The sequence below is a fragment of the Orycteropus afer genome, unplaced genomic scaffold (genome assembly GCF_000298275.1).
Source record: "Orycteropus afer afer isolate SDZICR_OR568_19922 unplaced genomic scaffold, OryAfe1.0 scaffold00002, whole genome shotgun sequence".
NCBI classification, from domain to species: Eukaryota; Metazoa; Chordata; class Mammalia; order Tubulidentata; family Orycteropodidae; genus Orycteropus; species Orycteropus afer.
The window spans coordinates 33,572,921-33,587,481 of record NW_006921589.1 but is presented as its reverse complement, the minus strand read 5'-3'; the positions used below and the strand labels follow the sequence as shown (position 1 = coordinate 33,587,481).

General features: G+C 40.6%; 1 protein-coding gene across 1 annotated transcript in view; it reads left to right on the top strand.

The window, feature by feature from the left end:
- The first annotated feature begins 1,670 nt into the window (after nt 1-1,670).
- LOC103193027 (aldehyde oxidase 4-like) overlaps nt 1,671-14,561 on the top strand; it is an 84,818-nt gene continuing 71,927 nt past the window's right edge. The window contains 3 exon segments of the mRNA XM_042783581.1: nt 1,671-1,724; nt 6,712-6,790; nt 11,455-11,551. Coding sequence (XP_042639515.1) covers nt 1,671-1,724; nt 6,712-6,790; nt 11,455-11,551 — 230 coding nt within the window.

Genomic DNA, 14,561 nt, shown 5'->3' with positions numbered 1-14,561 from the left:
TTTTACTTATTGATGGTTATTACTAAATTAGATAATATTTCCTCAAAGAACTTGCTCAGAATTAGTGTAATGATAGATAATTATATAAATTAGTACTGATATTACAAAGAATTAGTGAAATAAATTCATTCTGACAAAAATTTATGGTTATGACAACCTTGAAGGTAAATCTGTCTGAGTAACTTAAGTTGAATATTATAAAATATGTTTAATTTAGGGAATAGAAGTAACATGTTTTAAAAGTGAAACTACAGCTAAATTAGGAGCTCTTGTAGCAAAGTGCCTAAGGCACTTGACTGCTAACCAGAAGCCTGGCAGTTCAAACCCACTAGCCACTCCTCGGAAAGAAGGTTGGGCAAACTACTTCCATAGTAATACTGCCTCAGAAACCCAAGGAGGGGTCGCTATGAGTCAGTCCGACTAGATGGCACATAACAACAACATAGCTAAATTGGTTGCATTTTGTCTTTAACGTGTAAATGAACTAATAAATCTCTTCTTGTCTTTAAATGCAAGCCCAAGGTAGGAAGGAAAGGCAAGATCAGGCTTCTTTAGCCAATGAATGAGAAAAGCTTTTAAAATGTTGACTCTGTTAGACAAAAAAGAATAAGGAAAAATGCTATTATATTATAATTATAAGAAGTTTTGATAGATCGCCATCATGGTGGAACCATGAGCAGACTCTCTCCATTATAAGAAAATTAGAAAGCCAAACAGAGATTACACGTGGGAGAGTCTTGAGAAATATTTCCATCTCAAGCCAGAGATATGAAGTTATATGTATGCAATCATTTGGGCAAAAACTTTATAATTTCCAAAACTAGTTCCCCAAACTAGTTAGTACAATTTTAAAGGGCTCAATTTAGATTTGGGGAAATAAAAATAAACCAAACTCACTGTCGTCAAGTCGGATCTGATTCATAGCAAACCCTTCCTTGAGTTTCCAAGGTGTTATCACTACCAAGTAGATTGCCCAACCTTCCTTCCAAGGAGTGGCTGGTGGTTTGAACCACTGGCCTTCTGGTTAGCAGTCTGGTTAGTAGCCTTAGGCACTAGGCCACCAGAGCTCCTGTAGGAACAAGAGAGGCAGAGAAAATCTTTCCCTGGAGGTGGCACTCTGACCTCAGACTTCTGGCTCCTAAACCAGTACTTGTTATAGCAGCCGTAGAGAACTAAGACAATGACCTTATTTGTAAACACTAAATTTTGCCAGCTTCTGTAATTTTTTTTCTATTCACGCGTGTTTTTCTTTATATGTGTTATAAACATACATTTTATGTCCTTTTACCCAAATAAATACTTGGAAACGGGAAAAAAGAAAAAAAAAAAGGCAAATAACTGTTTAAAACTCCCTTTTCATTTGAACTTGGCTTGTAACACATTCCCCAGGAGAAACCAGTTTTGCACTCCACAGGGAACAAGGGATGAAACTGACTTGACTTGCATATTGGGAAGAAAAAGATAGGGTGTAGCCAAGAACTTTGCATATGAAGTGTTGCTGAGACCGTCAGGTAGGCCAGCTGTGGTTGGTGAGCGTGTCAGCCTGCGTGACTATAAAGCACCTGTGTCCGTCTGCCGCTGCCAGCTTGGGGTTATCCAGGTGTCTAAGTGATTGCTCCTTTTTTATAAAGCTATTCTCTCCTTTTGGAGGCACTTTTTTTCCTGGACTGATGCCTTCCCTCCACAATTCTAATGAATTGATTTTTTTTGTGAATGGAAGAAAGGTAAGTTATGACATGATTAATATGAATTTTCCAGTACCAAGGATAAAAGCCAAGCTTTTTTTTTTTTTTTTTTTTTTACTATGACACTCTTTCCTATTGCTTTAATCTCCCTCTTTTGTCTTTTTCAAGTCATATAGAGTAGTTGGTGCAAAAGTATTAAAGTGCAGGGACTTTTGCTTACTGTTTATCTTTCTTTTGGATTCAGTAATAAACTCTTAATTTTATTTGTTACAATGGGCATGAATTCAGGACACAGATATGGAAAACTATGTGGAGAAAAGTCTTTATTTGGATATCAGCTTTACTTGGATTCATCAATGCTATTTTAATAGAAGACATATATGACATTGAGGATGATAATAGCAGTTGTTGTTCTTGTTATGTGCCCTCTGAGTGGGACCCAACTCATAGCGACCCCTCCTTGGGTTTCCGAGGTGGTATCACTAGGGAAGTAGATTGCCAACCTTTCTTCTGATGATAATAGCAGAGCACTTTTAAATGATTTTGTTTTGCCTCAGTGAATGACCTCAGGCTGGTCAATTAACATAGAGACTTGAAGTGTCTCCACCCTGGCCAGATGTTACTTTCTCCATTGCAGATAAGATGTGACAATTCTTAATGGCTAGCCTATCCCAATAGGAGCCCTGGTGGAGCTGTGGTTAAGCATTTGGCTATTCACCTAAAGAGATGGGAGAAAGATGTGACAGTCTGCTTTCATAAAGATTAAAAAAAAAAAACCTCACTACCATCAAGTCAATTGCAACTTGTAGCAACCCCCACTGGGTTTCTGAGGCAGTAAATCTTTACAAAAGGAGATTACCCCATCTTCCTTCCACAGAGTGGCTGGTGGGTTTAACCCACCAACCTTTTGGTTAGCAGTCAAATGCCCTGGGCACTGTGCCACCAGAGCTCCTTTCATACCTTGGAAACCCTCTGGGGCAGTTCTACTCTTGTCCTATAGGGTTGCTATAAGGATACACTAAAAGTATTGTATCATAAGTTTCCTGTTGTTTCTTTTTAAATTTTTTTCCCTAAATTTTATATATTTCATTGTTGTTGAGAATATATACAGCAAAATGTGCGCCAATTGAATAGGTTTTACATGTGCAGTTTAGTGACTCTGATTATGTTCTTCAAGTTGTACAACCCTTCCCACCCTCCTTTTCTGAGTTGTTCCTCTCTAACATAAACTCACTGCCCCAAAGACTCCTATCTGATCTTTTGAGTTGCTGTTGTCAATTTGATCCCACAGAGAGAGTTCTGAAAAAAGCATGGTGCTCAAGGCAGACCTTTTGAACTCACCAGCCACTCCATGGGAGAAAGACGTGGCAGTCTGCCTCTGTAAAGAGTTACAGCCATGGAAACCCTGTGGGTCACTTCTACTCTGTCCCATAGGATCACTATGAGTTGGAATTGACTCTATGGCAGTGAGTTTGGGTTTTTTGGTTGTCTTTTTTTATATAAGTGAGGTTGTACAATACTTGCTCTTTTGAGATTGTTTTAATTCACTCGGCATGTCTTCTCTATCCACACTGTAGCATGTAGCAAGACTTATTTCTCCTGCTGGCTCAGTAGTATTTTCTTGTATACATGTACCACATTTTGTTTATCCATTCATCTGTTGATGGGCATTTAGGTGTTTCCACCTTTTGGCTATTTTGAACAGTGCTGCAATGAACATTGGTGTACAAGTCTCTTTTTGAGTCTCTGCTTCCAGGTGTTTTGGGTATATACCTAGCAGTGAAATTGGTGGTTCATATAGTAGTTCTGTTTTTAGGTTTTAGAGGAACCACCACTGTTTTCCACAATGGCTGGCTCAACCATTTTGCATTCCTACCGGCAATGGATAAGGCTTCCAATTGCCCCACATCCTCATCAGTATTTGTTATTTTCTGTTGTTGTTTTTGTTTTGTTTTGTTTTGTTTCCTTAGCCATCCTAGTGGGAGTGAAATGGTTTCTGACTGTGGTTTGGATTGGCATCTAGTATTTTTTATTTTTTTATGATTTGCATCTCTTTGATGGCTAATGACACAGAGCATCTTTCCATGCATTTGGTGATCATTTGAATATCCTCTTTGGTAAAATATGTGTCCAAGTCTTTTGCACATTTTATGATTGGATTATTTGTCACTTTGTTGATAGGTTGTCAAAGTTGTATATATATTTTTGGTTATTAGATTCTTGTCAGATACATGGTTTCCCATGTATTTCCCAGTAAGCAGCTTGTCTTTTCACATTTCTGGTAAAGTAGTTTAATGAACAAAAGTTTTTTTCATTTTTATGAGGTCCCATTTGTTTATTTGTCTTTTGCTGTTTGTGCTTTGTGTGTGTGTGTGTGTGTGTGTGTGATTTGAGTAAAAGTTAACAGAGCAAATTCAATTTCCTTTTGACAGTTAATATACATTTTGTTTCATGACATTGATTCTAATCCCCATAAGGTAAAAGCTCTCTTCGCACTTCCTCCCTGTGGTTTTCTTTTTCTGGTGTCTTTCTTTCCTATGCATTCCTGCCCTCTGAGCTATTTCCCTGTGCAAATGCTGCCCTACTGATCGTCTATGGTTGACTGTTCTAAGTAGTGTACCTACCTCGTGTAATTATTCACCTTGTAGGCCTGTCTATTGTTTGGCTGGAAGCCATGGGAATAAGTTCAATTCCAGGCCCAAAGGGTGACTACAGGCCACAGTCTCAGGGGTTTTACAAGTGTCTACCAGACCAGTAAGTCTGGTCATTTTTATGATTTTGAGTTTTGTTCTACATTTTTCTCCCACTCTATCCAGGATCCTCTATTTTGAACCCTTTACAAATGGTTGACAGTGGTAGCCAGGCACCATCTAGTTCTTTTGGTCTCAAGGTCATGTAGGCTGAAGTTCATGTGGTCCACTAGTCCCTTGCACTAATTGTTTCCATAAGTCTTTGATTTTCTTCATTCATCCTTGCTCTGGACAACCCTACAGCCATCGAGTCGGACCCGACTCATAGCGACCCCTCCTTGGGTTTCCAAGGTGGTATCACTATGGAAGTAGATTGCCTAACCTTCCTTCCAAGGAGTGGCTGGTGGGTTTGAACCGCCAGCCTTCTGGTTAGCAGTCAAGTGCCTTAGGCACTACGCCACCAGAGCTCTGGAATCCCCATCATGCATATATTAGATTTCTTGCTTTGTACAATATTTCCACTTAACTGTGTTCAGCCTTCTGGAGCCTCCATTCTTAATGCTCTTCAGTGTCTGTGGTTTTAACTCTCTTATCCTCTAACTTGCTGATTCTTTCTTCTGCCTGATTAAATCTGTGAGTTAATCCTTGTTGTGTTTCTTATTTCAGTTATTATCTCTTTCAGTTGCTATATCCTCTTTTTCTGGGATTAATTGCTACCTTTCTGTGTAAGTTTCTCTCTGACCTCCCTTTCCAATCTTGCCTGATTGTACACAGGAGAATAGCCTGGGTAACTGCAGGGCTGAGAAAGGCAGATAGCTTCCATCTCAAGTGCCAGCTTTGATCTATTGGCAGTAACAGCTTGAAGCACAATCAGACCAGCAGAGCTGAGATTCAAGCCCCTTCTTCTTTTCCTTCACAAAGTGGCACCTGCAGTTCACTGAGGAGGAAACAAGAGTGGCTCTCTCATGACATTAGTGGCACAGATAGAGAAAAAAAAAACCTTTATTTTAGGAAATCTGACTAACTTTTTTAATAACTTTCTATAGCCATTACTTATATGAACTAATTTTGGAATCTATGTATCTTTTTGCAAACCGGGTTCTTTCCAGGTTGGTCTGAGGCAAAACAATTCAGAATTTACAATTATCATATATATTGAAAAATTCAGAGACATTGAAATAATGTTCCATAATTTCATCAGAATTCTTGTTCCAAGGTTTAAAAAGGTTTTCTGTGTAATTTTTTCCCCCTGTATTATATATTGTTTTTCCCTGTGTTTTGATTGCTTCGCACCATTCTAGAAGAAGATAACTACAAATAGGTGAGTTTAACAAACAGGAGTTTATTCTCTTACAGTTTTGGAGGCTAAAAGTCCAAGTTCAAAGTGCCAGGCTTTAGGGGCTGGGTGAAAGCCCCTCAACCTTGGGCTTCAGCTCTGCCTCTTGCTTCTGGCCCACTGGAGCTGGAGGCTTTCTTCACTCAAGCAGTTGCTGGCTGCTAAGGCTGACAAACCCAAGGTCAACAAGTAAAAATGTTACCAAATCACATTAAAGACCATTGATTCATGCCCATTAAGAATCCCAAGATCGGCAGACAACATGGCAAGTTGCTGAACAATGACTTGGCTACATGCAGAATTCAAGTATGTCAAAAGTTACAGACCAGTCCCAAAACTTTTTCTTAGATACTGGAAGCAGACTACATTCCTAGAGCAGCTACTCAGCTGCTTGTGGCAGATTCCACCGTGGAGCTGATTACTTGTCTCATTATGGGGAATACCTATAAGCAGCTGCCCAACCTGCTCAAAACCTGGTCTAGCTGAGTTGACACAAAACCTTAACTACCACATCCTGTAAAACTACTGAAAAACACCAAACTCACTGCTGTCAAGTCAATTCCAACTCATAGAGGCCCCTCCTCGGGTTTCCAAGGCAGTGGCGTAGTGCCTAAGCCATTTGACTGCTAACCAGAAGGCTAGCAGTTCAAACCCACTAGCCACTCCTCAGAAGGAAGGTTGGGCAATCTACTTCTATAGAGATACCACCTCAGAAACCCAAGGAGGGGTTGCTATGAGTTGAATTGACTTGATGGCAGTGAGTTTGGGTTTTTTTGTTTTTTGGTTTTTTTTTTTTTTTTTTAATCTCTACAGAAGTAGATTGCCCAATCTTCCTTCCGAGAAGTGGCTTGTGGTTTTAAACTGCCAGCCTTCCGGTTAGCAGTCAAATGCTTTAGGCACTTCACCACCAGAGTCAAAAAACTTGTTCCCAAAACAACAGGATTGCCATAATATGTTGATATACTCTTCCTAAAATCCCTTATCTCATTTCATAACATAGGTGAAAGAAGAAAATGCTGATCCAGAAGTAAATCTGCTGTTCTACCTGAGGAAAGTCCATATCCTTATCTTTTATTGTAGTTGATCTGGGTTGGATGGTAAAAAAATAAATAAATAAACATGCTAAAGACTTCTCAAGAAAGCCACTCTGTATTTGCTCCAGGCATATGAACTTGTACAAGATTTATAGGGTATAACTAGATTTCACAGAATGGTTTTTAAATGATAGATTTTTTTCCCTTTATTATACTTTTTTTTTTCCTGAGGAAGTCAAAAGAATTATCCAGTGAACCAGGAGTGTGCTAACTTTGGAAGTAACTTTGTGACTTTTAGTCACCCTTATGACTATTTTATATTCAAGAGCGTTAGTGCAAATATGTCTAGACTTTTGTCCAGCCAAATGTTCAGAAGTGCACGTCACTGACACTAGTTTGCCACAACAGCATCCTTATGAAAGAAAATGAAGTTTTATAAATATATCTTAACATTCCAAAATACAGCTAATGCATTCTTGACTCTCCACCTCCGATCCTGACATTTGTTCACTGCCTAGTCCTCCAAGAACTTCAACAGTCCTTCAATAAATATCTATTCAAAAATAATTTAGTGCACAGGAGAAATACCTGGTGATCTTCCCCTATAAAGATTGCAGCCTAGAAAGCCCTGTGGGGCAGTTGTATTCTGTCCCATGAGGCTACTATAAGTAAAAATCAACCTGACAGCACTTAATAACAACTATGTCATAAATAACTAGTTCTGAGTACTTGCCTAAGATTTTCAGACCCCAACATTTGATTACAGAGTCAACAGTCTGGGGTATGTCCACCTGTTCCAAAAATAGGTACTTTGATAAATAGATAAACAAGGAGTGAATATTCAGAAAACCACAGATTTTCTGCCAAAGTTGTTCCCCAACACAGCCATATTTTCATTGACCTACTTCACTTTCATAGGCCTTCCTTGTCCCCTTCCAAAGCCCTATACCTAAATTTATATTCATAGTTGTGCATTTTTTTCCTTAAAGTGAGTCCCCAATATTAGAAAAACATCAAACTCCCACAAAACCCCAATTTACTACTGACTTGAGACCTGACTTACATGTCATTCCCAGAGTGGAATACAGTCACTCAAAGAGCAAAATTTGTTTTGGAAACATTGCTATCCGTCTTCCACCTTTCTACTCCTTCCCTTCTGTGGTGGTTATGTTGTGTGTCAACTTGGCTGGGCCTGGTTGAGTGGCTGGACAGCTGGTGGTAGTTATTCCCCATGATGAGACTGGCAATCAACTCCATGGTGGGATCTACCACAAGCAGCTGAGTAGCTGCTTTGGGAATGTGGTCTGCTTCCTGTATATAAGAAGCAGCTTTGGGAATGGTCTCTGGCTTATGGCACGCGTGGACCCTGCACGTAGCCATGTCATTCAGCAGCCTGCCATGCTCTGCCGACCTTGGGACTTAAATGGACTTGAGTTAATGGCCTGTGGTGTGGTTTGGTGACATCAGGACTGTGCCTTTTTACTTGTCAACCTTGGACTTGACAGCCTCAGCAGCCAGCAGCTGTCTGAGTGAAGAAATGCCTCTAGCTCCAGCGGGCCGGGAGCTAGAGGGAGAGCTGAAGCCCAAGGCTGAGGGGCTTTCACCCAGCCCCTAGAGCCTTGTACTTTGAACTTGGACTTAACGCCTCCAAATTGTAAGAATAAACTCCTGTTTGTTAAGGCCATCCCATCTGTGGTATGTTTCCTGTCAGAGCAGCACTAGAAAACCAGAACACCTTCCCAAGGTCACAGGATACTTCAGAAGCCCACAGTCTCCCACTAAGTCACCCAACCCATCCTAGTAGCCCTGTCTAGACTTGCCCTACAACAACTTTTGAGCTTGGTTTTAGGCAATCTGATTTGCAAAACCCAGTAATGCACCACAAAGAGTGAATGGCCCTCTGCAACTTGGGGAAAGCAGGGCGTGACTGTGAAATCTAGCTCAAGCATAAAACTGGTGAAATAAGATGTCTCAGAGGCAACCCTAAATGCTTGGCCTTACTTTCCTGCTCCCTTCACACACCTTTCACTGCAGCCCTGACACTTTTGAAGTTCTCAAAACGATGCATACTTCATTCCATCAATAAATGTGTTGAGCACCCAGGAGTTCAAAATTTAGCTACATCAACATAGCCTTTGCCCTCAGTCTAGTAAAGAAGATAGCCAGTGAACAGGCACATACACCCAGTAGGATAAGTGCCATGTTGTTAAGACACAGTGCAAGGGCACTCAAGAGACTAGGATTGAGTAGGAGCTTGCCTGACAAATGGAGGGCTTGTGGGTAAGGATATTCCAATCAGAAATACAGGGAGCCAGAGGCAAGAGAATGGAGTGTTTTTGAGGAACTGAAAAGAATTTCGTTTGATGGAGATAAAAGGTTGGGGGTGGGAATGGAAGGATGTAGCAAAAGATGAACGGGGAGAAAAGATCCTTGAGAGTTTTGGCAAAAGACCAGGTCTTACCTCAGTGTAACATCCCCAAGATTTTGCACCCTGCCTGGCACAGAAAGAACACACTCATTGGGAAACAATCAGATTCCTATGCAAAGTCCAGGTTCAACTGTACACATTGGCCATCCCATTTAATCTCAGGATAATTTCTTCTGGGTACATTGTAGAATTGTGTATCTTAGAGTCACTGATAAAGCTCTTCATATGTAATAAATGAAAACAAACAAACAAAATATTGTTCGTATTTGACCCAAGATACAAACCCACCGCCATTGAATTGATTCTGACTCATAGCAATCCCCCTTGGGTTTCCAAGGCTGTAAATCTTCACAGAAGTAGATTGCCCCATCGTACTGCCTCAGAGCAGCTGGTGGGTTTGAACTGTTGGCCTTCTAATTAGCAGCCAAATGTCTTAGCCACTGTAGTGTCAGAGCTCCTAAAAATACAGCACTTCCAGTTAAATTTGACATATTAAGCTAAACATGTCATAAGACATATTATGGGAGCTCTGGTAGCATAGTGGCTAAGACACTTGCCTGCTAACCAGACGGCTGGCGGTTCAAACCCACCAGCCACTCCTCAGAAGGAAGGTTGGGCAATCCTACTTCCGTAGTGATACTGCCTCGGAAGCCCAAGGAGGGGTCGCTATGAGTCGGGTTTGACTCGACGGCACATAACAACAACAACAACAACAACAAGACATATTATACTAAAATATTGTTCATTGTTTATATGAAATTCAAATGTAACTGGGCATACTATATTTTGTCTGGGAATACCACCTAATGATGAGCTTTTGCATGTGTCTACAGATTACAGAAATAGCTGTTTGAGTTGGTACTTCCCGTAAAGTTTGAGGGGATCAAAATAATTGTTCAGTATCCAGACAAAACAGCTGGTCAAATTAATTTTTCACTTTTACACAGGGACAATGCTAAAACATGCATCACAGCGCTATTTCAAAGTCTGACTAAGTGAAAAGTGACCTACTTCTTTGAGTCAGACAGCACCTGAATTCCTTTACTTGGAAATTTCAAAGGCCCAGGTGAAGGGTTTCCTTGTCTTTTATGTTCTATTACATGGAGCATTCTAACTAAGGGAACATTGGCAGTTCAATGGTAGAATTCTCACCTTTCTGATGCTGTCCAGATTTCAGCATATCTTCCAGACTAAGACAGACTAGGAGAAAGCTCTGGTGATCAACTCCTGAAAATCAGCCAGTGAAAACCCTATGGTGATAATAGTCCAACCCACAACCAATCACGTGGCTGGCACAGGACTGGGCAGGATTCAATGGCAGCTAACAACATCTAAGACATTAGCCACTTGAATTTCAGCCCTCTAACTGAAGGTAAAAAAACTTAACTTGACAAAGCAGTCTTGAGCCCTAAAATGTTCTTTATTCCAGAAACCAGGAGTGTCCTGACCCTGCATTACCTCTCCATGCTCAGCAGTTTCCAAGATGAAAATTTGTCTTCACATCCACCCAAGCCAATTATGACCTCCACCCATGAAATCCCTTTTGAACGTCATCATAAGTTCCAAGTTTCATAAGGTTCCAAGCAAATCCTAATAGATTCTTCTAGAACCTTAGCAGGGGGTTTACAAACATTGTTTACTCTCCCTTTGTGAATATATGCAAACATTGTACAGGGAAAAGATGGTGCACATTGATTGTTGGCATTCCTGGCTCAAAAATCATGGTTATTAAATTAATAATCCTTAATCCCATAAAATGGTAAAAGCATTACATTGTAAGCCTCATGCTAAGTGCCACACATTCACCATCTCCACAGCAATCACATTACATGGCTCTAGGACCTACTATCCACAACTCTGAAATTCAACAGGTTTTTTCTTAACTGACTTGTATGCAACACTTGACTGACGTGAGGCTCTTTGTAGTCTTCATGTATCCCATTTTGTATGATTATCTACATGGTTCACTGAAGAAATATTAATGTTGGATCAAAAGCTGCTACCCTAGACCCCACTGCAAGTGCTACATTATTACTTTTATAAATTCTGAAAAATTTTGAGTTCATAACTGCCAGGTTTTCAGATAAGGGAATGTGAGCTCTAAGGATTTCTTCTTATCCTGTGCTTATTTGTAAGCAAAAAACTGAAGAAAGATTCAAAGCAGCATATCTTGGTGGGCTTGGTATAAACCACAATAAACGTATTACTGGTTATTAGTATCAAAGCAAGAGAAATACAAAAAAAGCAGAATGGGCCCCTCTTTTCCTTGACCCCCTTCAAGTCCATCTCACAGGTACTAAATATGCTTGTGGAGGAGGAGGCTGCGGTGCCTGCACAGTGATGGTGTCAAGATAGAACCCCAAGACCAAGAAGATCCAGTATCCTTTGTGTTGGCCTGTGGTCCTGCTCTGGGCACATCTGGGAGGGTGTGGCATCTAGCACTTTTTTAAAAACTTTTTATTGTGATTTGGGTGAAACTTTGCTGAACAAATTGGTTTTCCATTCAACAGTTCCTACACATCTTGTTTTGTGACATTGACTGTAATCCCCACAATGTAACAACACTCTTTCCACTTCCTGTGTTTACTATTTCCCTTCATCCCTCTTTCCCATCCCTTCCAGCCTTCTGAGCTTTATCCCTGGGCAAATGCAGCCGTTTTAATCTTCTTTAGTTACTTGTTCTAAGGAACACCCTCCTTCCTGGTGTTATTGTTTACCTTATAGGCTTAGCTAAGACATTTGACTGCTAACCAGAAGGCTGGCAGTTCAAACCCACCAGCCACACCTCAGAAGGAAGGTTGGGCAATCTACTTCTGTAGATTCGGAAACCCAAGGAGGGATCATTATGAGTTGAATATTCTCAATGGCAGTGAGTTTGAGTATCGTTTGGCTAAAAGTTGAGCTACAGGGATGAGTTCAGTTCCAGGCCTAAGAAGTATTTAAGGCCATATTCTCGGGGGCTCCACCGGTCTCTGTAAACCTCGTCTTTTTTTTATGATTTTGAGTTTTGTTCCATATTTTTTTCCCCCACTGTATCCAGGACCTCTTACTGTTATCCTTTTCAGAGCAGTTAGCAATGGTAGCCAGGCACCATCTAGTTCTTCTGGTCTCAGGGTCATGGAGGCTGGGATCATGTGGTTCATTAGTCCTTTGGTCCAAGTATTTCCTTGTGGCTTTGATTTTCTTCACTCTTCTTTGCTCCAGACGGGGAAAGACCAATCGTTGCACCTTAGATAGATGCTCACAAGCTTTTAAGACCCCACTCACTACTCACCAAAGTAGGAGGAAAACAGTGTCTTTGTGGACTATATTATGCAAGTTGACTTTAGTGTCCCCCAAGACTATGATCCTGAGCCTCTAGGCCCAGTGACTCATTCCCTCAAGGTGTTTGGTTATGGCTAGAAGTTTTCATAACTTTGTCCCCTGTATGCTTTACTATTTTCATGGATATATTCACAGCATATGTAAATACATATGTTGAAATACACTGTGTCAAGTCTATATATATTCATGGATACAGTCCTAGTCATCTTCCCATCACTCTTCAGTTTGTGTGTCTATTTATTTATCTACTCATAGATTATTGCTATTATTGATATTGCAGGATCGGGTATGTTATAGCATTTACCTTTGTTGCCTTTAACTCTTGACCTAGCACTTTGCTTATCTGTCACTCACACTGCCTTTGGGCTGCTCTCTCTGCAGCTTCCAAAACTCCAGATCTTTCCCACAGGCTTTCTTCCCATTTGAATAGATCTGTGCTGTATTCCAGTCTCCCAGGGCTGCGCTTTCTATTTCTTCCTGAACACTTTCTTTGCTATTAAGTAGGAGATTTCAGGATGGGAGCTGGATGGGAATGCCTTGACACAAAGAAGTGATGATAGTCCTGGAAGAATATTCAGGTCTTCCATGCACACTGAGAAGAATAATTTGCCTGGCAGAGCTAAGTAAGACCTCAAATCATAATATATGCTTTGTTCATCTATTGATTGAGCCAGCATCAACTTCACCCACAAAATGTAAATTTGGCCACTTATAGAATGTGGCAGTGAAGCAGAAGGAGTCTGGGATGACTTGTAAGTTTTGGTCTTGGGTGACTGGGTGAATGGTGATACAGTTCACAAATTAGGGAATTTGCATGAAGAGAAGCATAGAAGGGGAAAGTAGTACGTTTAGCTTTGGACACATAGCATTTGGGGCAACTATGAGTTATCTAAGAAGAATTATCCAACAGGCATCTTGATTGACAAGTCTGTCATTCAGAAGAGTGGTCTCTCTGGAGCTATAATTTATTGGAAGATATTAACATAGATAATTTTTTAAATGATAACAAAAATAACTAGCATTTATTGAATGCTTGTTGTGTGCCAGACACTGTCCAAAGGAGCTTAGATATATTATTATATTTAATCTTTAAAACAATTTGAGATAGGCATTCCTACCATTCCTATTTTTAAAAAAGAGGAAACTGAAGCAACAAAAGTTAAGTAACTTGCTCAAGGTCATATGGGCCAGTCAGTGACAAGACCAGAATTTCAGCCCAGGAGGCCTGGAAGGTAACAGAAACTATAGGAAATCTGGTAAGTACATGACACTGTAGACTAACAATAGAAACGGAAATGGGCAAAGAAAGAAGCACCTGTAAACAGACTGAATAGCCAGACTGCAAGGAAGAACACCAGAGAACAGAAAGTCCAAGAGAGTAGAAGTGGGCAACACTATGAAACACCAGTGCCATTAAATTGCTCCCAGAACATTGTCAGCAGAGATGGGCAAGAAGGTGTGGTGGCACAGTTCAGGAGTGGTGGGAAGGCCAGTAAGCACAGGCAGCAAGTTGTGGACAGCTCTTTGAAAAGACTTAACTGTTAAGGGAAAGAAATATGAATCAGTAGCTGGAGAGAGATATGAGTTTGGGTTTTTGTTTTTGTTTTGTTTTTTTAGCAAAGCAAACGCTGGAACTTATTTCTTGGCCAAGGAAACAAGATTCTAGAAAGGAAGGGGTTAGGAGGACAGTTAATGATGGAGCAAGTGCCTGAGGAGACAAGAATGAGATTCAGAGCATAGTAGAGGAAGAGGAGGATTCCTCACGGAATGGAGATAAGACTGATTTCAATCATGGATGAGTTGCTGTGGCAGACTGGGGAGTTAAGGGAGGCCATGTCTCTAGGCCCTGGATGAGGCATGAGGTTAAGAATGAGGAGAACATTGAGCACTGGAAGAAGCACTGAGAGCAAAAGGAGAGGGAGATAAGATTGTTGTTGTTGTTGTTGTTAGGTGCTGTCGATAAGGCTCTGACTCACAGCAACCCTGTGTACAATAGAATGAAGCACTGCCTGGTCCTGCATCGGCCTCACAATCCTTGCTATATCTGAGCCCATCATTGCAGAC